The sequence below is a fragment of the Semicossyphus pulcher genome, unplaced genomic scaffold (genome assembly GCF_022749685.1).
Source record: "Semicossyphus pulcher isolate SPU_LCO1_2020_fin unplaced genomic scaffold, fSemPul1.0.p SCAF_12, whole genome shotgun sequence".
NCBI classification, from domain to species: Eukaryota; Metazoa; Chordata; class Actinopteri; order Labriformes; family Labridae; genus Semicossyphus; species Semicossyphus pulcher.
Genome location: NW_027211626.1, coordinates 10654517 through 10675146, shown reverse-complemented (window position 1 = coordinate 10675146; position 20630 = coordinate 10654517). Strand labels below are relative to the sequence as shown.

General features: G+C 40.4%; 3 protein-coding genes across 4 annotated transcripts; 1 reads left to right on the top strand and 2 right to left on the bottom strand.

Moving 5' to 3' along the window:
* Positions 1-991: 991 nt before the first annotated feature.
* Positions 992-2883, bottom strand: LOC138588564 (alpha-2A adrenergic receptor-like). Its single transcript, XM_069658762.1, has one exon. The coding sequence runs from the start codon at positions 2865-2867 to the stop codon at positions 1683-1685; it is 1185 nt and encodes a 394-aa protein (XP_069514863.1). The 5' UTR covers positions 2868-2883; the 3' UTR covers positions 992-1682.
* Positions 2884-5062: 2179 nt separating this feature from the next.
* Positions 5063-9178, top strand: smndc1 (survival motor neuron domain containing 1). The gene is made up of 6 exons (XM_069658642.1): positions 5063-5174; positions 5554-5673; positions 6197-6339; positions 6809-6967; positions 7677-7830; positions 8561-9178. Exons 2-6 carry the CDS (start codon positions 5554-5556, stop codon positions 8696-8698), a joined length of 714 nt encoding a protein of 237 aa, XP_069514743.1. The 5' UTR covers positions 5063-5174; the 3' UTR covers positions 8699-9178.
* A 1034-nt stretch (positions 9179-10212) lies between these two features.
* Positions 10213-18164, bottom strand: LOC138588491 (max-interacting protein 1-like). Of its 2 annotated transcripts, none has more exons than XM_069658638.1 (6): positions 17844-18164; positions 16625-16727; positions 16336-16365; positions 14896-15010; positions 12046-12217; positions 10213-11921 (listed from the first exon to the last, which is right to left on the bottom strand). In XM_069658638.1, exons 1-6 carry the CDS (start codon positions 18070-18072, stop codon positions 11758-11760), a joined length of 813 nt encoding a protein of 270 aa, XP_069514739.1. In that variant the 5' UTR covers positions 18073-18164; the 3' UTR covers positions 10213-11757. The 2 variants fall into 2 exon arrangements, with proteins under 2 accessions (XP_069514739.1, XP_069514740.1); XM_069658639.1 differs by having other exon boundaries at positions 14908-15010.
* Positions 18165-20630: the final 2466 nt, after the last annotated feature.

Genomic DNA, 20630 nt, shown 5'->3' with positions numbered 1-20630 from the left:
ATGATATCCTGATATGAAGGGCTATAATTCATGATAAACTGCATTCAATATTGCCGTGCCATCCGCACCTCCCAGGCGTAATTTTCTTTTCATATAATTGTCTTGTTCTCGTGCTTGTTATGAGGGAAGCACATTGTTTGTAGTATGCTATGGGGAAAACATATTTTTGGGAACACTTTGCTTTCATGTGCTCTTGCTGTTGTTGTTTTTTTATCGCATTTACAATTATATTGTTGATCTTGTTCTGCTTGTGATCATAGAGAGAGGCTTTGTTTCCACATGATGTGTATCATTTTGACGTTTTATTCCTCATGCAGAATAATTGCTGTCATTGGAACATGACTCAGTGTTCAGTCATAACAAAATTACCAGCCATGTTGGTTTCAAAACTACTGACGTTTCAATGGATCACATTTTGTCAAATGTTGCAACCTCAAGTAAAAATGTTCTTTCATGACTATTTGGACTCTTACTTTGAAAAGCACCTAAAGTTCCCAAACCATGAGAGGTTATGTCTGAGAGTTGTTACATTTAAATACTGTCACAGAACAAACAAATACATGTAGACAATAGATCAGCCATGCTGTCACAGCTGAATATAAATGTCTAAAGCCATAGTTGTAAAAAAAAAAAACGTTTGCATGATTTAATATTACTAAACAAACATTGCCTGATGTGATAGAACAACTGCTAAAACACAAAAGAAAAATATGCTTCACATTTTCTGCTTTTCATATTCAGTAAATATCTTTGAATATCTACTCAAGGTTATATTTACACTGATGACCTTAAAGATATAATCTCCAAGATTTTCATTGAAATGTCTGTTAAGTCACTATCTATCGCAGAATGAGGTAACACAATGGTGATTGAGCCTATGGCCCACTGATGAAAGCCTTTGACTTTTGCAGTATATATAGTAGGGATAGACCGATTATCGGCGCCGATATTCTGCATTTTGACGCATATCGGCATTGGCCTTTTTTTTTTGTAATCCGGCGGCCGATAAGAGATCAATTTAAAACTGGGTTATTTTGGCTCTGATGCATATGCTAAAAGACATTTAAACAAAGTTAAGTGTTGGAGTTTGTATTATACAAAATTTTGACGCCAATATTTTCACTTTTACTGCAAATGAATATCGGCTTCAAATATCTGTTATCGGCCTCCTTGACTACTAATAATCAGTATCGGCCCTGAAATATTGGTCTATCTCTTATTTATAGTATTATTACAGACTGGGTGTCTGGTGTGACTTTCGTGGAAAAAATCACAAGCGACGACTGGTTAGTGACGCGTTTTCCATCAGCCAGCAGTGGTTGGTCTGCCAGAGAGGGTAGGCGGAGCTAAGCGGCTGCTTTTGTGGTTTCTGCAAGTGTTGTGAGTAAACAGTAATCTGCTATGGCTGAACAAACAAAGAAAAGACCGATGACTACAGATATAACTTCAAAAATAAGTGACAGTACAAAAAACAAGATGAAGGCAAACAGTCTAAAAAGGAAAGCGACCATCAGCGAGGAAAATCAAGAGTTACAACCGGAGCCAACCGTGGACGTCTGGTTAAATTGGGTTTATTGCCAAAGGTGCCGCCAAAGAGAACGAAACTGAAATCTTCGAGATTATATCTTTAAGTTTAGATGACCAGAAATACTGTTTTTAAAATGCATACTTAAAAACCTGATTTATAAACCTCTTCTCTCCCTTTTACAAAGGATCTTTCTGAAAGACCTCCTGAAGTCTTTATTAAATACAGTATATATCACAGGATTCAGTGAGCTGTTGCAGTAACCAAACCAGAAAAACATTTTGAACAATGTCTCCGGGACGCAGCAGGTGTCACACAAAGCAGCGAGTGTGTATGTGAAGAAAAAGGGGAACCAGCAGAGAACAAACACTCCCATGACCACAGCCAGAACAAATGTGAAGCGTCTCTCTCTGTACTGCCTTCCTTTCCACCTGCTGGCTTTCACACACTGCGGGGCCTCTGGCTTTGGAGAGGTTTCTCCAGGCTTCACCTGAGCCACTTCGGCTGTCCTGATGCCCTTCTTCTTCTTCTTCTTCTTGGAACATAGTGTTGTATCATTGCCATCAGACGAGGAGGGTTCTTCCTCCATGTCCTGCCCGTTTCCCTCTCTGATGTCCCCGCCTTCCACCTCCTCTTCTCCATCTTTTCTCTCCAGGTTGCCTGCTTTCCAATACTCTTTTTGCCTTTCAGCTGGCGAGGCTCGTGTTCTTCTTTTGGCAATCTGGTAGATTCTGGCATACACCATAATCATGATGATGCAGGGTGCAAAGAAAGAGGCAATGCTGGAGAATATGATGTACCATTTCTCCTCATTAATTTTGCATTTAGGGATGTCCTTCCTACCCTCGTCCTTTTTCATTGTGATAAGTGGAGGGAATGAAATGATAGCTGCCAGTACCCAAACTATGAAGATCTTGCATTTAATCCTGCGCGGTGTCCTTCTCAGGTTGTACTTGACTGCTTGAGTGACGGACCAGTATCTGTCCAGGCTGATGGTACACAGGTGAACGATGGATGAGGTGCAGAAGAAAACATCCAGAGCCAGGTAGATCTCACACCACACTTTACCAAAGTACCAGTAACCCATCAGTTCATTCGCTAAAGAGAATGGCATCACTAAAGTGGCAACCAGGATGTCCGCACATGCCAGAGACACCAAAAACAAGTTCTGAGGTGCTCTCAGGGCTCTGCTCGTCATCACAGCAATCACCACCATGACATTGCCAAACACAATTAACAGGAAGAGGATACACACCATGATTGTTACAGGCACTGAAGTCTGCACAGTGTAAGGGTGCCAGCCGGGAGTCTCATCTCCACTGGTGAAGTTAAGACAACCCATCAGGAGGAGCTGTGGTGTTGATTTGTAAACAGTGTTCTTTCAGGAGGTTTGAAAGCTGTGCTTGCCAGCAGTCTGTTAATACCATCCATTCAAGTATGCTGCATCAGACAGATCAGTCTTTTCATTTTGTTCACTGGAAAATGTTGAAATACATCTGTGCTTCTTTCCTTTGTGTCAGGGAGAAAAAAAGACACCAATAGAAAAAAATGAGAAATTATCTTTATATTAAAAAGCCAAAAAAGAATTTAAGGAATAAAGGAAACTTGGTTTGTTCCCATTTCCCATCACAGAAAACTGACAAAAATCAATCTATTCTTCAAAAAAAAATCTTCATCCAGCAGCCTTTTAGAATGAAAACTTGCAGTTAGTTCCCTTGGAAGACATTTCAGTAAAAACAGACTTACGTTGCAGAGTGTCCTTGCTCAGGCAGCTCTTTCATCTGGTGTGGCTGAAGTGGAGAGGACGTCTTTTATATGGGCTAGATCTGACGCTGAGGATCTGTGATGCTGGCTCCACTTCACTGAGAACTGAAATGGGCGGAGTTCATGTGCTGCTGCAGATTTGAAAGCTATTTAGTGTTTCTCCCAGACCCTGAAACCAGCTGATCATGACATGCTGTCCCTCTGACATTGCTGAACAACAGCTGCATCCTGTAGATAGTAAATCAATAACCGCATCAGTAGTTTCTAGCTAAAACACGCAACGTCTCAAGAAGTTCCTTTTTTTCCCACTGTTGTGTACTATAAATGGCTTTTCAACTGTGCTCGGGGTCAGGCTCTGTGGTCATCTGTTGAGAGCAGATAGGCAAATGGGTCTATGTCATCTATGTAATTCCAGCTTAAAGAAAAAGTGAAAAATTGCAAGAAATAATGTCTAATAATGAGAAGATCAGAGCCGCCTACTGAAGAGATACATCACTAATGGCGCAAGAGAACAGCAATGGCAGTATATGTGCAAGAATAGAAAATTCAGATGCACAAATATTTGCTTTCCTGATAAAGAGGGAATAAATGGAAGCGAGTGAGCTGATGTAGTTTGTCTATTTTAACCACATGTAATGATTTCTTTATATTTTATTTCACGAAACTCTGCTGAACTTCTACACACAATGACGTTTGTAAGCGAGGTTTAACGAATCATTTCAAAATACTATATGTGCTACTGTACTTCAAGATTGTTCAAGCAAGTCAGGTATTTGGAGTATTAAATGATTTGTATCTGTAAAGAGATCCATTCGCCACACATCAGTCAGCGGATATTTAGTCTAAAGTACAAAGTCTAATATTTTTTCCGTTTAAGCACAACTTTTTTAATTGTTTGAAGGCACACCTATGATTTATGTCGCTGGGTGATCAATAATATTTTAGTACTTAATACCAAGCTATTTTATGCATACAAGTTTCATATGATTAAATATGTTTCCTTGCTTGGAACATTTTTACCACATACATTAATTTCCCAAGCTGCCAGGGTGTCTCAGCAATTCTTTAGATGGAGATCATTTTGATGTAATCCAATCAGAATTGAGATCAATATAACCTTTGTCTTAATGTTAAAAAATAATTATATGGTTAACTGTATTTTCATCCCTCAGTCAGACACCTCCAACCATAAGTCATACAATATGGCCGTAGTCGTAGTAACTGTTAGTTATTAGTTTTTTATTCAGTCATCACACATAATATGTACACACACAAGCAATATAAACTGTATAAAAACATTCAAAGTCCATGTGTTAAGACCCAGGCAGAAGCAAACGCTTATATACGCCTATCCTATATTATTATCATTTTAAGCTACCCTTCAGAAATAAGAAAAATAAATAAATCATTCATATGCCTATCCTACATTCTGATCAATTTAAGCTACCCTCAAGAAATAACAAAAGAAATAAATTATTCACACTTGTAACCCTCAAAAATACCATTGCAAACCATTCTTTTGAAAACCAAAAGCGAGTTACACATTTTAAAATGTATATTGGCATCGTTCCATAATTTAGAATACATAATTGTCACACCCTTGCATGTAAATATAAGCCACATAACACTAATATTTGAAAATGAAAAGCAAACTGAAGAAACTATTGCGAGCATTGCCGCAGGAGACGCTAACGAGTCGCTTTGCTCTCTGCTTTGAGATTTCTGTTGTTATCGCGAGAACGTCTTTGACGGGCTTCCGGTTTGCTATTTGTGTTCTGGAGGAAGGAGAGCGTACTGTTGTTCTTTCAGGCAATCGTTTTGGTAAATTTCCGAGTCGAGATTTGATCGCTTTCGACATTTATTGGTCAACATCATTTATACTAAGGTAAGACCAAACACCAACTCGTTGTTTTTGAGATGTACGTCAGTTACTAGTAGCCAGCATTAGTCTTCATACGTTAACTGTAAGGTAACTGTTAGGTTGACGTCGACGCAAGTGGGCCGAGGGACCATGCTAAACGAATTAGCATTTAGCTAACGTGAACATTCTGGCACATATCATGTTTTTACGAATGATTTAGAGTAGCCCATACTATACGTATTCGGATTAATGCTAATAAATACTACATTCACTTATTTTGTGATCAGGTTTTTGCTAATCTAAGCTAGCTCGCCCACTAAATATGTTTATCATTACCCCGACGAATGTGCTAATCCAGCTAGCCATCTTTTTTCGTAATGCCTTCTCTTTTGTCAACACACAGATGTCGGAAGACTTGATGAAACAGTTAAGCAGCTACAAAGCCCAGCTACAGCAAGTGGAAGTTGCCTTATCTACTGACCAAGACAATGAAGACCTCCTTAAACTCCAAAAAGACTTGCAGGTTTGTGTCCCCGTGTCAATTAATTAGCATTTTTCTCATTGCTGGATTTGTATGTTGGTAAACAGAGGCTGTAAAAGCAACTGCAACTGAATACCCGGTACATCAAGTTAAACAGTATTGAAAACTACTATGACAGGTCCTGAAACCTGTCATTGCTTTTTGAGATTTGTAGGTGTAACTATAACTAGTAGTGTTCCTTCCTTTTAAAACCGCACTCAAAACCCACCTATTTAAATCTGCTTTTAACTAATGACCTGTTATTTGTGTGTTATATATATGTTCTTGATGTATTTTTTAGTACCTTTTAAAGCGCTATATACATAAAATGTATTATTATTATTATTATTGTAGTGTTAATCATGTGGCTATTTCTCCCCACATTGACAATACATGTTTGACTAATGACTTCATAGAAAATAACACATTTCTTCTGAAACAATTGGCCTTCACATATATTTTTCAGTGGGGATATTCCCAGTGCTTGCCATGAACACATCTGACACCCCCTTTGATTGTTCTGCAGGAAGTCATCGACTTGACAAAAGACCTCCTGACCTCACAACCCACTGATAGTGCTTCCACCACCAATGGCTCAGAAACAGTTCCCCTGAAGCACGGCTGGAAAGTGGGGGACAAGTGTATGGCCGCGTGGAGTCAGGATGGACAGTGAGTATCACCAACCTCTTCACATGAAAATGTTACATATAATCAAATGCCTGTGGTAACGATGATTTTAGTTATTTATCTGCATAAGAAAAATTGTGTTATGGGTTAGGTTCTCTCCAAGTAGCACAACTGTTCTCTGCTCTCTAGTGCGTAGAAGACAATGGAGATTGGCTAAGGGCAGATTGTAGCCTAAGAAAGTATAAATGTTGTGTTTTTTGCTCAGGCCAACTATGCCAACAAAATTGTCTTTTGTAAATAAAAACGTTTTCCTTCAAAGACTTTTAAGAGGCAGTATATTGGACCTCAATGCATTGGCCTTAATCAAGTGGGGAGACAAGCAACTGTCTCTTTTGTATGATGCATGGTTGACCTAAAGGAGAACCAAAGTTAGTTTGTGGTATATTGATATTAAGTAGAGCTTGAGTCTTTGGCTCATACTCACCTGCTTACAGACGTGATTCTTTGGCAGGGTGTATGAGGCCGAGATTGAGGAGATAGACCGGGAGAACAGCACCGCAGCTGTTACCTTCGCTGGATATGGAAACGCTGAAGTGATTCCTCTCCAGAACCTCAAAGCCGCAGAAGAGGGGAAACGTTCTGATGAAGACGGTGGAAAGCCAAAATCAAAGTATGTACAAAAATGTTGACAAGATATGCAGTTTTTACCCTAAACATAACTAAGCTCATCTTTACTTACTATTTAGAGGAACATTCTTGGTAGCCATGGTCTTAGTTGTGGCACACTCTTGCTCTTAATGTCTGTTGTACTCTCCCTCCTGTTTTGTATTCAACAATCTTCTTGTCCCATGGAGGCGCTGGTCTCCTTAATTTTGCCCACCTTGCTATTGAACTGTATAACTTCGATTCCATAAAACTACCACCTGTTAGCAGAGTAATATTCTTTAAACACTAAACGCTACTTTTACAACTCCACTACAATACTGTGCTAACCTCATTTTGCCTTTTAATTGCACAAGTCAATTTTAATTACTTGAATCCTGAAATTGAACCATTAATAAGTTTGTAATTTTTGTTGGTGTCACGTCATGCATGCACCTACAATAATATATATCCCCCAGAAATTCCAAGTTAGCACTTGGTGTTTCTCTGTTAGCTGATTTTAAGAATGTGGATCCTGATGCCTTTTTTTGACGTATAACTGCACATACAAAGAAATTATCTAACAATATTCTATATGTGTTTGTTATTAATTATATTCTTCAATTTATATTGTATGTGTGAACCACTAATATTAAAACTACATATTTGTGTCATGAGTGTATTTGTACAGCATGGATATGATTTAGTTTGTTTCTCTTCCTTGTCTGTCTTTCTAGGAAAGAGCAGATAGCGGAGCAGAGGGAGTATAAGAAGAAGAAAGCCCAGAAGAAAGTGCAGAGGATGAAGGAATTGGAGCAAGAGAGGGAGGAGCAAAAGTCAAAGTGGCAACAGTTCAACAACAAAGCCTACTCGAAGAACAAGAAAGGACAGGTATGTTTTCCTTTTTAAGAGTTATTTGAGGATAGTGCGGGGAAAACCCTTGGAGCATTGAGCAAACACAGTCGACAGCGGTTAAACTGTAAATGTCTTCTTTCTTGCTTGACTTATCATTTCTTCAACTCCGTAGTAAATCACCACAATGGGATTTTGTTAAGATTAACCATGTGATGGTTTAAAAATTGAAAGAGACAACTGGCAAAACAAGGTCAGGTGATCTGATCCTACACTGCAGGCCCAAATTAACTAAATGCCAACCTAAAAACATAAGTCTTTTAAGCACTCGTACAATTTCTGCCAGTTTAACTTTAACACAATTTGAACAGTGTGGAGAGATGTTTACTACTACAGAGACACTCAGCAAACAGCATTTGGTTATTGAATCAGTGCCTTAAACAGCCACTAATTTAACCTGGACCCATGACTTGTACAACCAAGATTTAAGCTCCTTCCTTGAAGTGGGAAACTCTGAAAAACAGCAGATACCAAAGCAAGATTTGAGCTATTACACCCACAAGCTCATCCACCTTGTCCTTAACACTGCATGGCATTGCATACTGCAACATGGTATTTAACTAGAGGTACAATGGTACTTTAAACTAGTGGCACACTGTCGATGAATTGCTGCTCAAAGATGGCGTGTGTAGTGTATAGAAAAATATATCCAATTACCCGTAGTTATATAATTCAAATGATTAATATTGTTTCATCTTTTCTGTTGCAGGTAAAGAGGAGCATATTTGCATCACCAGAAAGCGTAAATGGAAAGGTGGGAGTGGGAACATGTGGTATTGCAGACAAGCCTATGACCCAGTACCATGACACGTCAAAATACAACGTCAGACATCTAATGCCACAGTGACCTGGTGTATTATGTATATAAAAATCCGCTGTACACTAGCTGTATCGGTGCTTTCCATTGTGTTTATACATCATTTAAGTTTCTCAAGTAAAGAAAGCTTTGAAAGGATTTGCTTGCACAACATTGTTTGAAATATTGATGTAGTTTCTTATATATTATGTAGGTACAACAACATTAATCCAAATGGAGGGGATTTTGCCCTGCATTGGAGCCCTTGTTATGTAAGAACAGGAAGTGGTGTCGTTGAAAAGCCGTAGAGTTTACTATCCGTGTCCAGGTTCCACTGAGGCCAAATACCTGAAGAGACGTGTATAAATATACATCATTAGATTGTGTGTGTAAATTTCAGGCTGGACTCTAAACACTGATTCGTTGATGGGGAGTCTGCGTGTTTATAATGATGGTGATTTGAGATGGCTGAATTTGTTTTAATTTGTGTATATATACAGCAGTGAAATAAACATTGTTTTGTTTTCAGTTTTTACGTAATTGTTTCCAAATCTTTTGCCTGATTTTAAATGATATTTTCACTGTGGCTGTCAGGTCCTGTAGGTGGCGGTAAAAATTTGCATCATTAATGATGAATCCATTTCATGAGCAGCATGCTATGGCTGTTAATACAAGTAATTTTCTTGTTAAAGTAACAGAAGTTGATTAGATTCTTTTGTTTGTTCTATTCCTCAGTTCAAGATGCTTTACAGACTGTTAACTACAGATCTGACTGATTTATATAACACATTTGTTTTCTATGATAAATAGGCTGGACAACATCTACAGCATGTCAGTCTGACGGGCAATTTACACAGGCAACATATTTGAAGCGTATTTTTGACACGTGTGCCGGGACAGAACCGCTCCAATGTTATTCAATGCTGCAATCTCCACCAGCCGCGTGCGTATGCTGCGCAGGAGGCGGGCATAATATGCGAGTAATTTTCTACTGCTCGGTTTGTTTTAGTCTACAAGTCATTTTTGGCGTCACTGCCGCCCCAATTTATGGCCAGCAGCTACCATTGGCTAACTTTGAGATTCATCTTTGCTGCAGTCGCAGCCAGTGTAGATTACAAAATAGATGCTGCCATGACTCTTACGTGTCCCTCAAGTTCATCTGACACTGCAGTGTCAGTGTAGATTCATAGTACTACTAGATATCAAGTTTATTGCTTTTATTATTATTAATGTTAAGCATACCACAATGTAAAAATAGAGGACAACATTGGTTCATTTCTGGGTGGGAGAGGTTTATTAAGATTCCAGGGACAGTCATCAGGAACAGTAACAAAGTACTAGCAGGGGACCAGCAGCACATGTTTTGCAAAAAAGTCACCTTGGATGGCTGATTGAGCACGAGAGAAAACATTCTGGGGTGTGCTTTGACATACTTCCTTCATAAAAGTCTTTTTCATAGTGCATTTTTATAATTTCCCAAAAAAGGTTTGGGTGGGGGGGGTGAAAAGACCTGTAACAAGGAACTTTGTGCAAGAGTCATATACCCATGTTAAGACACAATTTGGTGGTGATTACTTCGGACTTGGACCAGAAAAATGCTGATAAAAGGTCGTATTGAAATGTCTTATTTGGTTGAATGGATTTTAACGGGTCAGCAGTGTAATTCTCTGTGTCAAATATCCATCAGATTAATATGGGAAGTCTCCAAATTTCAAGGATTTCAACTTGTACTTTTTCTGCTACAATACAAAAAAGATACAGTATTAAACATTGAAGTATAAACCAAAATTAGTGTTCTGTAGTGTTTCTTTTTCATGCTACAGACATATTTTAAAGACTTGTCAATCCAAAGCACAAACAACATGATTAGACAAGCTACATTCAACACACATGCACCATAGCTTTTAAAAAAAAATCAATTACAATCATTTTTACTGCTGATTTTTAATAACCGATACCACTACTGGTGGAAAACTAGCAAACTGCAATTTGGTGTTGGACGGACAAAGTAGTGTGCTAAACGCAGCCAACAAGTAAAAGAGAATAAAACTAGACGCATTATTGCTTGAGCCTTGTGCTTGGACAAGTGCGGGATAGCTTATTACTGTCTAAATTAAATTGAATTTGCGCACAGTGTGAAAGAAATGTCGTTTTTTTCAACAAAACACCATTGAGAAAAGCATTAAACTTAGCAGTGGGGGTTAATTTCATATCAAGTAATTTGGTAAACATGTTTAAAAAAACAATTTTAACAGCAAAGTTTTTTTTTTTTCATTCAAGCATGACCAAGACCTAGCTACAGAGAAATTAAATATACCAAAAATAAATACTATAATCATATGCAAAATAAATTAAAAGAACTAGAGTGGACTAGACCACCTGTTTGGATACGACTGTTTTTCAGTCAAAGGGGGACGCCACGTTAATCACGATGGTTGTGGCTCCTAAAGCAGAGGTGGTGGTAGTGTGATGAACATTTTGGAATGCAGACATTGTAGCCCTTGCCACTGACTTGCACACTGACAAGAAGTGCCGTCTGGATATACTATCCAAAGAAAAAAGGGCAATGTTTTTACAAGGCAAATGGAGCAAACGTTCCCAATGGTGAGCTTGGTGAGCTGGTATTGGGTGTGTTTGTGTTTTTGCTGGTTTCAGAGGAATAACTTGACTAAAGGTAGAGTTTCCCTCTTCAGTTTTGGACACTGGTGCAATCATGGGTCCTCTACAGGATCAGTATTGAGTGCAGGTTTAGTAGATTCAAGCTGGTAATGGGGGAAGGGACATTCAGGTTATTGGTAACTTTGAACATGAGGAAACTGTATATTGCCAGACGAGTTAAATTTGAGGCTGTTGTGTAAAATGTTTCAGACTGATGTAGAGGAACCCCCTTTAGCTCTTGGAAGGTTTTTAACTTTTACACTGAGTTGAACTTAAGGCTGGTTCTCTGGGTGGAGTAGACCTTTGATTTGTCAGGTAAAGGTGGGACTGAGGCTGGTTCTTCTGAAGAAGGTTAACCAAAACTGCGAGGGAGAATGGAGCTGTAGGCTGGTACTTTTAAAGGTGAAAAGCCGTAAGAGACTGCAGCTGGAGTGAAAGTATAGGCTGGTGCTTTAAGCAGAGAAGGCCAGTTTTAGACTGCAGGTGGAGTAGCCTTCGTCGCTGGCTGAGCTCTGCCGGCTGCTGTGGTCGTCCAGGTCGCTCGCACCACTGGTGCTTACACTGTCCATTTCTCCATGGGAGAACTCAGTGCTTTCCACGTCGACTTCAATCTCCTCTGTGTGAAAACGACAATAAAACTTTAGTGCGTGGTGACGTATACTTCTAGATTAGCATTTGATGCACAAACCCCACTGATTCAGTAAAAGTTTGCCCTTGATTATGATGATTCGGACACTGACCTCTGTCAGACTCTGAGCGGTCAGAGTCCATGCGGGAGCCCACGCTGTCCGTGCGGACCCGCTCCCTCTCTCCATGAGTCTGCAGCTGTGCTAGCTGCCTCTGCAGGTGCCTCTGCTCCCTCTCTAAGGTCTCCAGCTGGTGCTGACTCCTCCGGTCTGTCTCTTCAAGTTTCTGACAAGATGGAAATGCAGAAGAGTTGTTGTCATTTAGAAGCATTGAACAAAATCACGCCTATCAGTGTCTGTGGGTCCGATGTGCCATGTTCGCTGTTAACATGAATTATATTGCTTTAAATGACTACACTTCTCTGGATGTTCCTCTTGATTTACATACTATAAGCATGAGAGGATGGCTAACTTGCGTATGCAGTGATGTGAGGTTAATATGGAGTTGTAGCTGCTGTCAAATGTGACGCCTCCTGTGCCTGCTGATGCATTATTCATCACATAAGGACAGCGTGTTGCTGGTGGGATTCTTGAGGGGTAGCTTACGTCTCTGTGTGAGGTGGATATAAGCGAAAGATCCTGTTGCACTGGGCAGAGAAATGTTCCTAGCTTGGTCTGATATTGGTTCATTTGTGGTGATCAATAGTAATTTAGAATATTCCAAACATAAAGCACAAACAGCTCATTTAAAGGATGCCTGGCTAAGCTGACAAATAACCCAAGTTCTGAACATCTGACCGTGCCATAAATTAAAGAGGGACTCGTGCTGCTGCAGTTTCATTGTAATAAGTTCTTATTGTCCAACTCTTGTAGCTGGATCTATCAACACAAATCAGACGTAACACTTTAGTAGTTATTACATCCTCTCATACAAACATGCACCCCACCCATGTGTTTTTTTTTACCTCCTTCAACTGTGACATTAATGCTGGCTGCACCTGCACCACCCTTTGACTCTCATACACAACCTCTGGTTCCAATAATAAATCACAGCAGCATTCGGAAGCCACATTTCCTGGACTTCAAACGGTCAAAATTCAAAGTCAACCGTTGACATCATGGGTGTTTTATCCATAACCCCACACTGTGATAAACTCCCACAGACTGTTGCAGCCCCTAAATCATCCGTCAACTGCTTCTCACTGCTGGAGCCTGCACAGAAAATCCGATATTTCCAAAAAAGAAATCTTCTTTGGCTGAAACTGCAGCCATCAGGGAAGCTAAAGGGTTGAGGTGTAGATGCTTTGATGCTACAGAATCATTTGTTCCTATTGACAGTGTCGTGTAGTTCAGATTCACCGAGTGGTCCATTCAGGCAGGCAGGCCTCACAACGGGACAGATCTGTGGGGCTCTGAGTGTGCTAGGCACATTATCCTGTAGTAAGAAAGACACAAGACCCCAATAGAAGACTCGCCAAGCTTCAAAGTGCTAGAAAATGGCCGTCCTGGCAGCAGTCAAAGGGAAATAAAAACTAAAACAACCACACAGGTACCATAATATCCTCACTCTGAGGCCAAAGTGCAGTGCAGTTAATTTAATGCTTCTAAAAAACAGAATAAAAGTACCTGTGGAAAACCCCTCATTCTGCCTCATTCTACAGTCAATCACACTGAATTATACAACAGTTAGTTCTGACCAAGAGGCATTCCATGAGTGCTGATATAGAGAGCAACATCACTGGGACTTTTTCACTGTATGTATCACTCCGCCTCAGCCTGGTGTTCTGAATACTGTTAATTAACATCACAGCAGACCATGTGTGTCTACATTAATCAAGCTGGTACCTCTGAATCACACAGCAGACTCTTATTTCACTGGTTGATGATGAATTAGAACACACAGGTAAATGATAAAAACAGCTGATCTGTGGTAACCTGTAGACACAGGGTGCAGGAGAATGTTTGGGTTGCTTGGCAACAAAAGTCCAGTTTCAGTGAAGTTGTGGAACTAGTTGAGTTGGAGCAAACATTAATCTGTTGTTGATTGTTACTTTTTACAACTATTTGCAGCTTGTATAACTGTTGTATAAAAGCAATATCACACTCGAGGTTGTGATGTTGTACTGAATATCATCACGGCTGTGATTGGTCGTAGGCATGAGGCTGTGATATTGCTTAATTCAACCACCTCTTGTTGAGGCATGTGGCTGACAATGAGACACCAAACTGGTGTCAGTTTGCCACAAATAATGTGTGTTGTCCTTAGTCTTTATTTTAGCAACGGATCTTAACCACACAACAAATTAAGGTCGAAACTTCTGACTGTTCCCTTCTTTTCCTGGTGTTTTCATCTTGTCGGCTTCAAGTATAAAACAAATAGAATAACTTCTGTCTCTATCAAACAATCAACTGTTAGAATAACTTGCATAAGAATGTGTACAGTATCCAGGTTCAAAAAGATTTCAGGCTAGATAATGAGCTAACTATGTAGACAGTGGAGCTGCACTGTATCTCTTGTATTTCAAAGTCACCCTTTGTAGTATTCCAGATCTGTATTTGCTGCCATCCATTTTTAACTCATGGCAACAGCCAGATATCTCTTAATTATAGGTATGTGTAAGCGATTGGCAAAATTGTGAGTGCAGACTCCATTATGTACGATACGATACATCAACACAACAGATGAGAACTTTTTCACTGATGACACTTTGACATGTAACAGAAGGAAAACACATCTGTAATAATGAATTTAATGATGGCTAATTTTAAAGATCCTGGTGGCCTACTTGAGCACGATGACTGATTGTTGATTTTCCTGCTGCTACATTACCATATACGTAAATATAACCATCCATAATCATGTAGCCACTCAGAAAAAGAAGCCGTGGGAACCGTTTACATCATTTCTTCTGAGCACAGAACTGTATGGAATTATACTACAGGGGTTTTCTTTGACTACCACACCTTGATATGTACTTTGGCCTTGTTGAGCAGTCCCAGCGTGGTGTGCCGACTGCAGTCTGGTCCCAGAGGGATGAGGGACTTCAACCTCTCCAAACACAGGCGGAGATGTGCTCGTCTGTGGGAGGAGACACAACAAGAGTCTCTTTATTTTAGAGGCAGAGCATACATGAAACAATGCATCGTAAAACAGTTACACCTGACAGAAAACTGAAACAGATTTATGATCTTCCTCTTTTCCACTTACATTTTTATTGTAATCTTGCAGCTATTTTATTATTAGTATTGTAATACCATGCATTCTGTGATTAGCAAAGTAGCAGTCAAGGTATTAAGCCACTTTATTTATCTGTTTATCTATTTTGCTTCCAAGCCACATCATCTGACTCCTTTCAAATCATATACGGATCTCTGTCTGGCCATAGATCCTGTTTCTTATCCACCAAGGCCTCTGAGCTTCTGGTCTGACACAGGCAAAGGACACTCACTACTGCTTCAAATAATGGAGTAAAATGTAGGTCAAGTTGTGATGTCATCCCTTCTCTCTGCATTGGCCACCATTTTGAAATAAAGAATAATCCAACATGAGATAAGCCTTCCTCTCAAAGATGCCACTTTTCTCACCCTCTCCCCAAACCAAGATTCTCACACACATGCTTATTTTGAATATTAACTGAGCATTTAATCTAAGAATAAACCTGCTCTGGCATTTGTGTCCTGTTTGGAGCAGATGCTGCCTCATCCCGCAGCAGTAGAAGCAAGCTGCTGTTAGATGTGCGGTTGAGAATCTCCCCGGAAAGAGCCCTGTTGTCTGGAAACAGACGGTTCCCGTTTGCTGACTGGGGAGATGTCTGCATGTCCTCCAGGAGCAGTGCTGCCACTGAGGCTGCATCACACCTCCCTTTTATTTGCCTTGCAAAATGCACACAGCTGTAATTTACAAAAGGGGAATGTTTCCAGTCGATTTTTTAAAAACCTTTTTTAAAGTCCAGTCATGATAAAAAGCTGATACACTGGCTTGCAGTGCATCTGGTTTTATAATGCTCGACATATTTAGCATAGCACCAAGATATGCAAACATGGCAGAATGGAGCGAGCTTGGTGTATCAGCTTGAAGCTCCATTTTGAGACAGCTGGCTTTTATAGATAAACTCCCTGTGTGCCTCATTTGCAGTTTAATCCAGTAGAATTTCAGTGTTTCTGCCTGCTCTGTTGTACTTCTGCAAGTCCATGTTTTGAACTTCCGATGCATATTTAATAGAAGCTGATTGATGTTAGATGGAAGTAGAAACCTTACATGGCCGCCCTTGTCACAACACATAATTTCTTTATCGTGTTACATTTTTAATATCCCCTAATATCGCTCAGCGTCGTCTTTACAATTCAGTTCTGTTTTTATCAAAAGCATGCACACAAATGACCTCTCAGTCTTGTTTTACTCACCTATTTTTTTCCAGTTCATTGTGTGCTGATCTGTTGAAATGAAAAGATGTATAAACATAATGTTATTCATGTCTTAATAGTGCAAAATCCAACATATGATGCAATATAAATGTGCAGACAAAATCCGGTTTGAATCAATGTTGCAATGATCACGCTTTACCACAAAGCATAGACAGATATTTTACAAATAATGATGTTTATCAGGTAGCATTTTAAAAGTCCTTATAATCCATATGTACATGAATAGAAACATCTACTTTGATGTTCAATTTGAGTGCTATTTTCCTACCTATTGTGAATATTGTCTAGTTTCCTGTTCTTGAATTTCCGCTGTTTCTGGTGATGTGCAGTCTGTCCTGCCGGATATGATGAAGCATAGCCGTGCTCACATTCTGGTGATGGAAAAGATCAAGAGGATTACATAGATTGAACAGATTTGACAAATGTGCTACAAGCAATAGGCCTCATGAGGGCTTGGATTTGCATGTTAGATGTGACCTTATTGGGCCTGAATTCTAAATCACATTTAAATGTGTGACCAGATGCAACATATACATTGTAATACATTTAAGAAAGTAAAACTCAGTGTCTTTAAAAAATGTTATCATCAATAGCATTTTTTCTATGCTAGACATTTAGCTCGTATGTCTGTATTTTAGCTAGCTTTTCAGTTATATTAATTTGTCAAACTTATTTATATTTTACAGAATTCTCACTGTTGCTTGATAATTGCCTACAGTTCCCATGAACCCTCTATCCCAGTAACATACGACGTCAGACTTGAACCTGCGCGTGATTGGCTGTCTGCGGTGACTCTCGCGTTGGGAACATGTGTCCCGACCAATGAAAACTTTACAATTTGTTCCATGTGGAAACCATGTGAACAACACATACAAGGAAGCAGCAGCTGCCTCTGTAAATGATAGGAGGGCTTAGAATTGGACCTTTTTTGGGGAAATAAGATACAAACTGTTGTTATTTGATGCAACAGGGTCCGTGAATGCGACATATTTGATTGGATACGATATTGTAATGGTTTAATCGTGAAATTAGTTGCGAAAAACGGAGATCAAACATTAGATTGGAAATGAGAGTCTCAAACACTAAAAATGTCTACATGTATTAGCCCAAATGTGCACATACAAACCCGTATTTATTATAATAAATGCACTGAACCGTGCCTTTCATGATCCCATGGTCTGCAAGAGAGAGCAGCTTTAATGGGAGCAGATCATTTAGCTGCAGGCTATTGTAATAAAATCAGTCTCAGGCGATGCAAATGCTTCCTGAATGCTAAATGTAGGCAATCTTTTAACTTCTTTACATTTGGTGATGTTTTTCAAGTGTACGCTCGGTTAGACAGCAGTTTTTCAGAAGCAGGTGAAATATTATTGGCTGTTGTCGGGCCAGTTCATCTGTCCGCTGCGCGTCTTTTGTCGCCTTCGCCTCTATTGTTGTCTGCTCGGCGCATTACGTGTTAATATCCCCTACAGCCCGTGTTTACTTACTTCCGCTGTTCTTCTCGATATTTTCTATGTAATTTGCTGCATCGAGCAGCACTTGCACGTTCTTCATAAAAGTGCCGATTTGGTCCATTGCGGAACATTTGGAGTATAAAACGTCGCTGAAAGAATAGTCGGACATCTCTCCGAAATCCTGCTGGTCCATGGACGCATCAGACTCCGACAGGACCTCTTCGGGTTTCAGCTCGCTGTGCTGTCGCATGTACTTTACCATTTTCACTTGAGGCTATCTGAGGGGGCTTTGACAAATAAGCAGCGCTGAAACTGTGCTCCTTGTCCCGTCTGTGCACTGAGCGGATGACTGAAATGAACTAGGCTCGATGGAATTGCAGTCCTTAGCCTCAGCCACTTGCCCTACTTGGTGGATAATCCCTCCCACTAACGCATGCACATTGCATTCATTGTCAACTGTGCCATAATAAATCCTCATTATCAATACTGCAGGAGAATAACAAATAACACACATAAAGCCTGCTTTCATTTTGCAACAATGCTGCTTTATTTCAGCTGGCGTAAACTGAATAATCATAAATAATAAGAGCTGATTTTCATGTGCTCACAGTTATGTCTGGACTGAACAGACTTCAAAAGTGAAAAGCATCAAGGCTACATGGCTGTAGACAATTTCAGCTCTTATTATAAGTGCACCCTGAATATTAGGGACAACAAATATCTGTATTCAGGTGTCTGATGTGATACTGTTAGGGGATTTGTTTGCTCCTCTATGCGTCCAAAAGTTAGCATTTGCAGGGTTAAGACATGAAGGCAGTGCATTCATATGATTTTGGAGGCAGTTTGAGGCTATTAGCTTTTAACAACGTTGTTTCTCCCTAGCGAGTCTTGCTTTTACCTCAGCTCCTCTGGGTTTGCTGTATTGCTCTCCTTCTAAAACAATCTAAACTCACATCAAGTCAACAAGAAAATGAAATTCTGGTTACTGTCAGAATCAGTCGGGCCCCATCTTTGCTGCTTCACTTCGGTGGGCAACAGAATTAACATGATAGTGAAAGTGCCTCTGCTTTACCGGCCTTAAAAGTTTCTCCTTTGTAAAAACTAACCTTGAAATTGAGTTTACTTCTAGCCTGATTCACTTGTGTTGTCCCTTTTGACTGATTAAGAAGTCATTTTTCCCCACACTGTGAGGGGACGGAGGAGGACAGAGGGGAAAGGGCCTGCCTTTACGAGGCCAGCCATGCGTGCGGGGCTGTGTTGTGCCTCCGAGACAATGGGTGCAGATGGCTGGCCCGCTGCAGATGTGGCCAGGCCTGTAACGGACGCCTGTGAGAGAGCACACCCTCCCATGGAGTCTATTTCAGCTGCCTGGCAAGGCCTGACACACACAGACGGTGCTGATCTGGACTCTGACACAGTGAGGCACACTTGAATGGCAAAACAGGATCAATTCTTAGAGAGGAGCCTCATTAAATCCAATTAAATCTAATTCTATTTTTAGAAAAGGGTTGTTTCTTTTGCATGCAGTTTGATTAAAAACTGGAGCATCTTCCAAACACAAATGTAAAACTCAGACATCAGCTGCTGCTATCTGTGTCCTCTAAACAACTGACAGAGTTCAGAGGGAGGTGAAGGAAACTGACAGCATTTCACCAGGAACTGTCTCCTCTGTGTTGTGCAGCTTGTGTGCAGACGGAGTGACTGTGCGTACTGCACGCTGATAGCCACAGCGTGGAAAGCTGACCCGCTGTAGGTTGGTGTAGAATGTGACCCCAACTGGAGTAATCTGAAAAGCCTGAGGATTACACCAGTGGCTCGGCTGTCACAGAGGAGGCAAAGTGACACAGCGCCGGTGCGTGTGTGTGTGTGTGTGTGTGTAAGAATGTGCCAAACATCCCACGCTGCTCACACACACACGTCAAGCATTTTGTGAATTATATCTTCTATCAAGGGTTATCTTTCTATCTGATGCTATCCTCTTACATGCTGTGGTCATTAAGATGCTGCTCTCAGATGAGGCTTTGTGCAGCAGCAGCAGTCCCCTGTTGTTCTAAAACAATAGATGCACTTTGCCCTGAGGTCACAGCAGAGGGGCAGCAGACGTGTGTCACCTGCTCCGTACTCTCCTTAGCACTGTCAGGGGAAGGAAGAGCTCAGGGCTAAGCTTTGTCAAATACACAACGTGAGGGATGGTTCGGTTAACTAGTTTGGAGCCCGGCGCTGGTTCAGCTTTTCTAGCTGACAAAAAATAAAGTTTTAAAAAGCGGGTTGATTATTCCCACGATGAGAGAAACGAATCCCCAGAAATAACAACAGCAAATCCTTTCTTTATTTTAACATAATTTTGTCATTTGTGTGTTCATTTAAGAGCGCTACCATTCAGCCTCATCTTCTCGTCCTTATGTCATCTCTTAGGAGATGTGTGTGTGTGTGTGTGTGTGTGTGTGCGCTTTGGGGGTGGTGTAGGTACAGATCCCGTCACTCCCCCAACATGAACACCTGTTGGAGACACCAAATCCCCTCTTTGTCTCCACAGACCCCTCTCAGTGGATTACCATGACAACACCCCATTCATATCATGTCTGAGGACTGATTATACAGCTTCACATGGTCAATTATCAGCGAACAGAGTGCATTGTTTTAGGGAGACGCTGCTTCTTTAGAAAGGGGAGGCTGTGTAAATAGTTCTCTCAAAAGCTCTAATTCAATCGTGAGGTGTTCTGTAGTAACTTAGAGTTGGATATAATTAGCTGCACCAGAATGTAAGGTCGTAGCTGAATTAAATGCACAAGTATTCAAAAGCATCAAAAGCCTGTGCAT